Here is a 12,554-nt window from a genome sequence, read left to right as displayed (position 1 = left end):
AATACTGAGGTACACCACAGTACCTGTTTCATTTTATTTTTCAACTCTAAACTTTTTTCTGCAGAAAAATAGTTTTCCACTTTACAAATTAGACATTATTAAGTTTTATGCAGCTATAATTTTGTTAACACCATAGGAACAGTTTTTTTCATGGATTTTTTTTTAGGTCAGGGGCGGGGGGGGGGGGGGGCAGGGGGTTTGGGAGGACACATCAAAAGAAAAGTGGTCTGAGACAAATTTACATTTGCATTATTTTTACAATAAAAACCAAATATTCAGACGACGGTACCCCCCTCCCCCCATACAGCACTGTTGGAAGGAGAAAATGTTCTTTGCATGCCCACATTGCATCCCTTGTGATTTGGAGTTTAGAAATGCTGTTTTTCATACAGACCACTTAAGAATTAAAAATATACTTTGTTTTTAATCTCGGGCATCACAAGAACAATTCCTTTCTCTCGTGCTGCATGGTAGCGCATCGTAATTCTCAGCCTTAATGCTAAAAGGTACAAAGTTGTTAGAGAAAAGTATCAGCACAATGCACATAATCCGGTATTATGCAACATGGCATGACAATCTAAAGCTTAAAGGTAAGCAGAAAAGAGAAAGGTAAATGAGAAAAAATTTTTATGAAAAGTTTTGTGTGTTTTTTTATTTTAAATGCAATGGAGGTTCATAAAACAATACTGATTAAATTTTTAAGCTCTCAAACAAAAACTAACAAAAATATTTAAAAACAATTGAGGATCTCACTGAAATTATTGTGTTTAAAAAAATTAAAATGTAAATATATTTTGTTTAAGTTCCTCATTTTGAATATCCACATTAAAATTAATTACTGAGGCACTTTCTTTAATCTTGATCAACAATTATTTTATTAACTATATTTTTAAAACTATATTTTTAAAATCAATTCAATCCGAAATGTTTCCTCTTGCTCTAAATAGATAACGCGACAGTCAGATTTGTCGATTAGTTTACAGACTCTAACATTTTTCACTTCCAATAAACAAAGGTAAATTAGAACATTGCACTTACTGCATTATTTCCCATGAAATCTACTTTTGTACAGTCGGACTTTTGCTTTACTACTAAGAAATGGATGCGTTCCAGCATTGAATGATTGATTTCAGACCTCAAAGCTTGCATAACTAGGGTCATCCCTGAAAAAAATAAATCAGCTAATAAATAAAAGTTGCAAAAAACATAATACATTAAGAGAGAATAATTGCATTAATACATTTTTAAATTACGAGTTTATAAACTCACCACTCTCATTGTTAACTTCCACGTTAATATCAATTCCAGGCTGCTCTACTAGGAAGTCTACCAATCCCATGTGCCCTTTCATAAAGGCTAAGCTTAAAGGTGTTATCTGAAAAGGAAATGAAAATAATAAACTTTTGAGAACACCATCTAGGGTTGCTCTACCACTACATGCGGGGATAATCAGACTCGATAATTTCACTTTTTGTTATAAATTTTATATTTTCCTTGAACAGGAATAGCACATTTAAAATGTGCACATGAAAAAATGATTTTCTAACCTTTGCATTTCATACAGAGATAATCACGGCAGAGTTGGATTTTCACCAAATAATTTTGTGATTTAAAATTTAATTTATTTGCATGTGTCATATGCGGGACATTTTAATTCAACGTCTTCTAATTCACTGTATGAATTAGTTCATATTTTTTTGTTCTATCAATATAGTAATGTGACAAAACAAATAGTACATTTTGAAAATTAAAATTTCAACATAAAGGAAATGTATTTGTTGAGAAATATTAATTTAAACTGTAGAAAAAAAAATGTATAGTGCCATTCCACAAAAAAGCAGCCATTTTATCCTGCACACGACAGCTCATGCGCTTCATTAAAAAGTAATTATATTAAAATGTAACAAATTTTTTGCATAAGAAGTCACACTTAAGTCAATAATTACTTTCAATGAAATATTTGGGGTGTCTTGTGGGAGATAAAATGACTGTTCAGTAGAATGGCCATGTACCCATTTTATTCCCAACTTAACTTTTTTAACCTTACAAATTTGAGTGCAAAAATTAATGTAAAATACGAAACATGAACATTAATGCACCAAAAAAATAGGAGTTTTAGAGCACACCAAAAGAAAAAAAAAAGAAAATCAATATGATATTGAATAAGTTATTGTTCTTTTCTTCTGTTCGATCTTTTCTCGAACAAGAAGCATATTTGCTTCAAGAAATTATTGTAAGAGTAAATCCAAGTCTCAAGAGCAGTTGCCCCATGCAGGTTGTTTAGCAATAGATCTTGAGCTGGCTAAAATTTTCTGTACAATTTTTTTAAAAAAAAGGACTTTACACCTTACTTACAGCATTCAGACGAAAGAATGAAGCATGTCTTCTCGATAAAGTTCCTGGTTACACTAGGTCCATTTCAAAACACGTGGGACATACAGTCGAACTCACTTATAAAGAGCCCTGATTTAATGAGAGCCCAGATTTAATGAGGAAATCAAATAGAGGTGGTACAATATTTAGTCCATGGGAGCCTAACTCGGTTTTAAAGTGCAAATCCTACTTAAAATTAGCAATGTTTTTGTGGTTCTTAAAATGTCTATTGACTTCATACTCCGCTTATCCTATCTCTGCAAAATTCCTGTAACATTCGGAAGTTTAGGGAAAGTTAGTGATGAGTCATTAATCCTGACAAACTAATGATAGCAGCGTTTTTTTTTTTTTTTTTTTTGAATTGAAGAGTAGAAAAGCATTTGAGATTACACATTTGTTGCAGCCCATCCAAGACATATTTTTGAAGATATTGTACCTCAAATTTAAGGCAATACAGAGAGCAATGATGAAAAAAGAAAGCATTGAGGATAACGACAAATGTGAAGACTTTTAAGCTTCACTACCCTCATCATACTTAATGGCTTTTGATGCACACAAAACGTTTTCAAAGATAATGTTTTTTGGGCCATGAGTTAGGCCTCAACAGCAACAACACAAGAATGAGACAACAGGACAGTTCAAAGCAAACAAACTTTTTAGATATGGCATAGGGAGAAAAAAGAAAGTATGCATTAGCTTCTAAGAATTTGTTGCAAGAACTTGTTCCTTACGAGCACTAGAGTATATCATGCAAATATTGTGGTAACCAATCTCACTTGCCATAAGTGAGTTCATCTGTTCCATATTTCTTTGCCCATACGTTGCGAGGATGCATCAATACATGATGATTCATCAGCGATGAATTTACGAAAAATCATTATTAATGAAGGGGAAAAAATATGCAGATCATTTTCACATTTCTTTACAGGTGTCCCTCATATAACATGGTACTTCTACAACATGGTTTTGATATTACACAGTGTCAAATTTGCGATTATTATAACATGGTTTCAATATTACACGGTTCAAAACTTGAATTTAATGCCTCACGGTTTTGATACAACACAAATGTTATATTTAAAAAAGATGGAATCTCATTTTTGTTTAATACCCTCTGTTAATGTTTGATAACTCTAATAAGTTTTTACTTTGTTTTTATGAAACTTGGTTTCGATAGAACATGGTACACATCCCTTGACTTGCATTATTTCTAAGTCTTGTATAACACAGTTTTGGTATAACACAGAACACGGTTTTGATAAAACACGATACATCTTAACCTGATTTTTCTCATTCGTATATATAATTACAGTGAAGCACCGTTTATACGTTTCTCTTTTATACGTTTTAATCAATTATACGTTTTTAAAATTGGTCCCTGCAAAGTCTAATACACATTAACCTATGCCTATTATATGTTTTTTGTTTGTACGCTTTTTTCATACACTTCCTTCAAAAACGTATAAACAGTGCTTCACTGTACTTATTTTCTTCAAAAATTGAAGTTAAATTAATGAAAAACATTCATTATTACTTTCACGAATACATGATTAAAAGCAAAAGGTATTTTACCTATACCTATTATATGTTTTTTCGTTTGTACGCTTTTTCATACACTCCCTTCAAAAATGTATTAATGGTGCTTCACTGTAGTATTAAAAATAAGTAAAAATGTAATTTTTTGAAAAGTCTCGTACAACATTGTTTCGATACATCACATAACACGGTTTTGATAAAAAAACGACATCTTATATATATAACTGGATTTTTCTCATTCGCATACATAATTATTATTAAAAATAAGTAAAAATGTTATTTTTTAAAAAGTCTCATACAACACAATTTCCATACTGCACGGAACATGGTTTTCGATATAACACGACACATCTTATAACCTGATTTTTCTCATTCGCATACATAATTAGTAATAAAAATAAGTAAAAATGTTATTTTTTAAAAAGTCTCATACAACACAATTTCCATACTGCACGGAACACGGTTTTCGATATAACACGACACATCTTATAACCTGATTTTTCTCATTCGCATACATAATTAATAATAAAAATAAGCAAAAATGTTATTTTTTAAAAAGTCTCGTACGACACAATTTCCATACTGCACGGAACATGGTTTCGATATAACACGACACATCTTATAACCTGATTTTTCTCATTCGCATACATAATTAATAATAAAAATAAGCAAAAATGTTATTTTTTAAAAAGTCTCGTACGACACAATTTCCATACTGCACGGAACATGGTTTCGATATAACACGACACATCTTATAACCTGATTTTTCTCATTCGCATATGCAATTAGTACTAAAAATAAGTAAAAATGTTATTTTTTGAAAAGTCTCGTACAACACGGTTTCCATACATCACATAACACGGTTTAGATATAACACGACACATCTTATATAAACATATATATATATATATATAACCTGATTTTTCTCATTCGCATACGTAATTAGTATTGAAAATAAGTAAAAATATCATTTTTTGAAAAGTCTCGTACAACACAGTTTCGATATATTACGGAACACGGTTTTGATAAAACATGACACATCTTATTATATATTAACTGGATTTTTCTCATTCGCATACATAATTATTATAAAAAATAAATAAAAATATTATTTTTTGAAAAGTCTCGTACAACACGGTCTCGATACTACAAGGAACGAATTAACCGTGTTATACGAGGGACACCCCTGTACTTTGATGTCTTCAACTCTCATGTCAGTCCCTGCATGAAATCTGAAAAAGGGTATCTTACCTTCCAGTCGTTGGGCAAATTGAGACTGGCCCCGGCCTCGATGAGCAATTTCATGCAGAAGTACCATCCGTAGGCCGCGGCGTAGTGGACCAAGGTGTTGCCGGAGGAATCGGTCGAATTTGGATTTGCCCCCAGCCGAAGCAGGTACGAAGTCACGTGGGCATGACCATTGATCACTGCGTGGGTCAGTGCAGTCCTCTGCTTTTTGTCTGAAAGAAAATCGATGGCTCATCTAGTGGAAAAAAACTGTACGCATTTTAAGAATGAAAATTTGCAAAATCAAAAAAAATTATAGGCAGGGTTGCCACCCAATTGTAGGGAAAAAAATTCCCTGTGTTTTCCCTGGATGCAACATTACCATACCCAGGGGCGTAGCTAAGGGGGGGGTTTTGGGGACAAAACCCCCCCCCCCCCGAAAAGTTAGTCTCAAAAAAAAGAGAAAAAGAAGAGAAGAGAAAGAAAAAAAAAGAAGAAAAGGAAAAAATTCCAAGCGATTATACACACACACACACATATATATATATATATATATATATATATATATATATATATATATATATATATATATATATATATATATATAAAATATATATATATACATCAGGGCTCGAAAATTATATCGCCCGACATGCCCGGGGCATGTAAAAATTCATATTGGGCGTGAATCTTTTACCCTTACAATCCCGGCTGGGCATGTAATGATATAAATTTTTAAATTGAATATTGGTGTATTTGATGACGACTTATTATGTTCTATTTATTCTAGTATTTCTGTTTTATATTGAAATAATTCTTGCTTCAGATATAAAGCTGTTGAATTTTTTGTGTGATTAATGTTATACGACAAATTCAAATTTTTGGTTATTATACTATGAAACAACCGAGCATGTAAAATTTATATTCGGGCATGTAGTTTTTTGACAAACATAAACGGCAGGGATGTAAAATTTTAAAGATTTTTCTTGCCCTGATATACATATATATATAAAAGAAGTAACCCCCCCCCCCCGAAAGTCGGGTCTAGCTACGCCACTGACCATACCTGCCAACATTCAAAGAAAAAAAATCCAGTAGATTTTTTCAATGTAGCGCGATATCGCTTTTTCCCATGTTATTGAGGGGAAAATAGGGATTTTTTTTTATTATCTCTTAAAGTGCAATCATGTGCAAGTTCCTTGAGTCATATGCACAGAGTTAAATTAATGAAAATATTAAATGGAAGAATAAAAGTTAAAGTAATACTCTTTGAATGAAAAGTTATTTAGGGAAAAAAATAATTTCAATTATCTGTAAAAATTCAATCATAGACAAGTTTTTTCAGGTCTTCAACAAGATTTAATTTACTTTTTTCGGCCACAAAGTGCCCGATAATAGCGGTCGTTTTGTGTGCAAGAAGAAATGTAATTAAGCAACATAGGCTTAGCGATGAGTGCGCGAAGCGAGATCGCAAACGTAAACAAGGACTGATGTTGCCAGATTCCAATGTGCTAAAGTTTGAAATTGAGTGGGAAACTTTCAAACCATGGAGTTAAAGCGCTAAAACGATGTAAAAATTTATTTTAAAGGGGTTTATTTTTTTCATTTTCGAGAAAATCCCTAAATGGAGGGATTTTTTTTAGAGATTAATAAAAACCGGGAGATTTTCATACAAATCGGGAGACCGGGAGAAATGTCAAAAATACGGGAGTCTCCCGGAAAATCCGGTAGAATTGGTAGGTATGCATTACAGACAAGCATACATTGATATTTAAACAAGCTGATGTGTGCATCGCATGACTTCCTTTTACTCCAATTTAAAGTTATTTCCCCATTATTGGCAATTTTAATGTGATTCAATAGTTAACTCTTTAAATATCACCAACAATGACCAAATGGAAACCAGATTAAAAGAAAAAAAAAAAATCCGCCAAATTTGTCGCCAAGTTGGCGACCAGAAGCTTGGCTATATATTGCCAAGTGTTTGCATAAATTATAACACCACTTGAGTTTGCATTGAAATTAACATCGATTTCCCCTTCAAAAGGTGTAAAAGACCCCCTTTGGAACATTCGAATGCAACCAAAAAGGGATGTGCACAACTAGACCCCATTAGGAGTCTGCGAACCAAATTTCAACTTTCTAGGACATACCGTTCGTGAGTGAGTTATGCGACATACATACGCACATACATACATACGGACATCACAAGAAAAGTCGTTGTAATTAACTCGGGGAATGTCAAAATGGATATTTCGGGTGCCTATACATTCTTAGGCACTTATCGGCCTGTGATCGGGTTGAAAAAAAAAACCTCAGCATTCATTCGGGGGTGAGCAAAATGGAAATTAAGGCCGAATTTTGAGTGAAATTTTTTTCGTGAATACAATACTTCCTTATTTGTAAAAGGAAGTAAAAAGAACATTAATTTCCTCATAGTTTCATCACAGGGGGAAAAAAATATCAAACAAAAATGTAAAATAAGGGGAGTTAAAGAAGAATTTCTTAACTGAAATTTCAACATGGTGATTATATATATGAGCCGCTCAGAAGCCAATGCGGTTAAGTCCATTTTTTGATATTTTCTGATTTTTGGAAATTTTGATGAAATAAATAATAATCTTCTTAGTTATTAAAGGATTTACCCGTTGGTTACTTTTTTCTAGGTTATACAGCCCTTTTTTTTAATAGCTTCCGAAATTATTGTATAATAATTTCAGAAGCCATTGTGAATAAGTCCACCTTTTATCAATATTTTTTTACATAAACTTTGAAATAAAAATTAAATTATTCTTCTTCTTTCGATATTTGTTGGCAATACTGAAAAACAAGAAATTCATAGTAACTCTAACCGTTACCTGCTAATTAGAATTGTTTGAGTTTTATGCATGTGCGTCAGAACACAAAAATATTACGTTGAAGCGTTTGAGAGAATTATTGTGTCATCAAAAACATAAAATATTTTATTTAATAACTGTAAAAACTCTGACTTTTTAAAATAATAAAAAAGATTTATTGTAAGGGTATAAAAACTAAAAATGTCAATGGAAATAGAATATAGTGAAAGTGATACGATATTTCATTCTAATTCAAGGAGAGTTAACTGTATTGATTGCGATACATTGTCAGATAACGAATATATAGTCAATAATCAAAATAACGGAAAAGTTGGTAGAAAACGCAGCAGGAATCCTGTGAAATGGTCGAGAAATGTTGAGAAACAAAAAAGGATACAAGGTAAACAATATCAAAATAAAAATAAAAGAATACTTCCTGCAAAGAAATTTGATTATAAACCTTGTAACTGTTTACGACTTTGTAATCGCAAGATGACCTTTTATCAAAGAAAACAGGCGACGAAAATTGTTTACAAACTTAATGATCATCATAAGCAAAAAATTTTTTTAAGTGTATTAATTAGAGTTCATGCTATCAAAAGAAAACGGCCCAGGAAAAACACCAAAGGACCAAGATCTCAGTTTTTTGAATATTTTATTAGACTTAACTCCCAAGATGTTGGTGTTTGCAAAAAATATTTAAGTTCAAACAGAATTTTGACGAGGATGATACCTTTCATGTAATTGATATTAAAAAAAATAAAATAAAATGCAAAAATAGGTAGGCCAGTACATTTTAAAAATATAACTCAACCTATATTATATCCTAACGGCAGAACATTTTCAAAAGAAACAAAAAAAGACATCATATGTTTATTAAAGTATATACCTCCAATTAAACACGACTTTTACAGGACATTAAAGACAACACGTGGAGATCAAGATTTACTTTTAAATACCTCGGAAGAAGATGATGTTTGTTATGATGAATAAACATAAAACTTATGATAATAAATGTTATTTTATTATTTTTACCTAAATTTCTTATCTTTTTCAGCTGCCAAAAGGTATAAGTCCTAATATTTTTAAGATGCTGTCATTATTTCAATAAATACTTACGTTTTTATTAACACATCCTGTACATATCTTGTTTTTTTGCAGAGTTTATACCTTGAAAAAAGACTTTATATACTTTTCTAATTAAATTAATAAACCAAGAATTTTAAAAACTAATGTATCAAAAAACATTAATTTTCTCAATTTTTGTGTTTTGGACTTAACCGCATTGGCTTCTGAGCGGCTCATATATTTCACTTTTTAAACAAGAAAAAGAAAAGCCTTTTTGTAACCATTCATTGCTTGGATCTAAAAAGATAAAAAAGCAAAAGTTCAGCAAAAAAAACGAATATTGGCGACTAGTTTCATGCTCTCTTAATTAAATTAAGGATGCATGTAAAATTAGACAATAATTTTTGCTTTAATGATAGACAGTTTAATATGCACTAAAAAAAAAAAAACTTAAAGTGAAATAACCTTTTCATTATTTTGATTTTTTTATGAACTTTATTAATACTGTTGGCTCTCAGTTTAAAGACTACTTTTCACAGTCTCGGGTGCATACTTTGATGAAGCATGTGCGTTGTTTAATACTCTACTAGTTTTAAAAGAATTCTATTTAAGGATGCATTCCACTTAAGGACAATTTTTTGTGGTCCTTTGAAAGTCGTCAGATAGAGAGCCAACTGTATTGATACAAAAAAAAAAAAAAATCTTATTTATTTTGGCAGTTTATATATTTGAGCAGTGATTTTGCAATTTCAATTAAAAAATTCCATCCAATTTTCCAGGTTTTTGAGAAAATTTTCAAAATTCCCTCGATTTTCCCAGTTTTTTTTTTTTTTGTTGTTGTTTTTTGAATTTCCTGTATTTTCTCCGTTTCTCCATATTTCCCTGTGGCGTGGCAACCCTGTTAGGTCACATACTTTGATGAAGCATGTGCGTTGTTTAATACTCTAATGTAAATTTTAAACTTTATCAACGCTTAAGAGAATCTAGGAATAAGAAATATAAGAAAGAGTGCATAAAATATGAATTGTTGCAGGAGGGATTGGAAGGAGGTATTCTTTAAAGAAAGGTGAAAATCATCGATATCATCCATCAAAATTTCTAATATTTACTTCAAATATTTATATATATATATATATTATAATAAATATATATTATAATAAAAAAAACAATTCTTTATGAGAAAAATTAAGAGATAAAAACATTTGCAAAACTACAATGCATACCTTTCATTTCTACTTGAGCTGAATGTTCAATTAGAAGATTAACTATATCTAGATGACCTTTCTGGGAGGCTAACATCAAAGGTGTCAATTTATCCTGTTGTGCATTTGTTAGTTTATCCACATTGGCTTTGTGTCTTATTAAGACGCGTACAACATCCTGTGATACAAAGAAAAATACATTATTTAAAAAAAAAGAAACATTGCAGTTTAATTGTTTACAATGATTCTACCAAAAGATATTATTTGGAATTGAAAATGATTAAAATTAAAATTTGTTGTTTAATGAAAGTTAAAAAAAAAAAAAAAACATGTTTAAAACATACAATTTTTGCATTCTGAAAGCTACAAAGTTTTTTAAAAATTCAATTTATTAAGTAATTTTTAATGCAGGACATTGAAATTCGTAAATGGAATTTTTTTGAGCAACATTTAATTGCAATGACCTTTTAAGACTCTTGATATATATCAAATAATTTTAGAAAACTCAAAAATTTTGTGAAAAAAAAAAAGGCAAACATTAAAAATGTCATGGAAACTAGGGCTTGCAGAATCAGAGTCGGGTTGACTTTGAGATAAAGGAGTCGGGAGTCCAGGATTCAAAGTTCCAACAGCCAGAACTCGCCATTTTTCCTTAAAAACTGCAGTTCTGCCAGTGCTTGCAGAGTCGGACTGATTTTGGGTTAAAGGAGTCCGAGTTGAACGCTTTGAAATTCCTCAAATAGGAGCCCGTCATTTTTTCTTAAACTCTTCAGCCTTGATATAAACTAACAAATATAACTCATGTTTGCTTTTATATTTCATACAAAACATTGAGGTTCAGCAGAAATAATGCCAGTTGTGATGAAACATAACAATAACCAATATTAAATTATTTCATTTTTCTAATGAAATAATACATTTTTCTTTACTCAAGTGAAATGACTTTGGGGCCCCCTAAGAAATTAGTTCAAGGTTTTTCAAGCAATAAAGTGAGAAACATTATCTTTCCTCAAAAACAATACTTACTATGTGCCCTTCCCTACATGCGATATGCAATGCAGTGAACGACTTCTTGTTTCCTTTGTCTATAGCATTTACACACTGCTTGTCGGATAAGGATACTGTGATGGCTGTCTCTTTTTTGTTGGCCTCTAGAAAGATGAAACAAATAGTATTTAAAACCATACTGATGATCTGTTACATTTTCTCAACCAAGGAAAATAAATAAAAGGAAATAAATGAATAAAAACCATGCAGTATTTTTATTTACCTAAAAATGTTAATATTTCGACATAACCAGAAAAAGAACTGCCAAAACAAATTCATAGGTTTCATACAAATCTTTAACTGGCAGATCATCTTTTATACAGTATTACAGCAAATGGAAATAGTACCAGATATTTGGAGAGCCAGTAATAGCAAAAAATATTATTTTTACAATTTAAAAGCAACAACAGAGTTCAATAGCTAGGAGCAGAAAGCACACTCAAAGCGGGTCTCTGGAGCTTGCTATACAGTAGTTGCTGAAAAGATTCTGAAAACTTCAAGCAAATAATGCAAAATGAATTCTTGATCATCCAATTTCAGCAAATTAAAGGTACTTAAAAACACGAAATAGACAGTGTGTAAGCTAACACAATTCAAACTTGTTTATGGAGAATTTTCAGGCCATTTCCTCGAGAAATATTTCACATACCAACAATTTTGAAGGTCTTTATTTTCATAAATGCAAGCTGAGCACTTGAATTTTGTGGCACTTTATTTCATATACAGGTCAACTACACTACTGTTGAAAACAGCAAAAGTTGATTTGATTTGGTACTTTTCTGTTATCAATACAGGACTTGTCAAAAACTGTCGAATACATTAAGAGATTTTGCTGCTTCAGACAATTTCAAACGGGGAAAGTTTTATGATATCTGCACCCCATAAGATGCAAAATGTTTTGCTAAACTCACCAAAATATTGATACGTTTGCAACTACTGACAGCTTGACCATTCCCTGAAAATTGAATGCAGACAAAGTTACTGATCTGGGGGTCCTAATAAGTCAGGATTTAAAGTTTAGCCAACAGTGCAGCATTGCTAGCAACAAAGCCAATAAGATGCTTGGGTTTATCAATAGATCTATTTCAAATAAATCTAAAGAAGTTCTTCTGCCCTTATATAGAAGTTTGGTAAGACCCCATTTGGAGTATGCTGTTCAGTTTTGGTCTCCTTATCTTAAGAAGGATATTAATGTATTGGAAAGGGTTCAAAGGCGGGCGACAAGGCTAATAAATGGACTTTCTCACTTAGACTATGATTCCAG

The 12,554-nt window shown here is 31.4% G+C and overlaps 1 protein-coding gene across 1 annotated transcript in view; it reads right to left on the bottom strand.

Moving 5' to 3' along the window:
- LOC129232581 (uncharacterized) overlaps window positions 1-12,554 on the bottom strand; it is a gene marked incomplete in the record, with an annotated part of 160,668 nt that overhangs the window by 98,248 nt on the left and 49,866 nt on the right. Inside the window, 5 exon segments of the mRNA XM_054866713.1 lie at window positions 1,039-1,163; window positions 1,270-1,375; window positions 5,161-5,369; window positions 10,265-10,421; window positions 11,270-11,394. Of these exon segments, the coding sequence (XP_054722688.1) occupies window positions 1,039-1,163; window positions 1,270-1,375; window positions 5,161-5,369; window positions 10,265-10,421; window positions 11,270-11,394 (722 nt within the window).

Source organism: Uloborus diversus, unplaced genomic scaffold (genome assembly GCF_026930045.1).
Source record: "Uloborus diversus isolate 005 unplaced genomic scaffold, Udiv.v.3.1 scaffold_13, whole genome shotgun sequence".
Taxonomy (NCBI): Eukaryota; Metazoa; Arthropoda; class Arachnida; order Araneae; family Uloboridae; genus Uloborus; species Uloborus diversus.
Note: the sequence above shows the minus strand (reverse complement) of the source record. Positions and strands in the feature narration are given on the sequence as shown.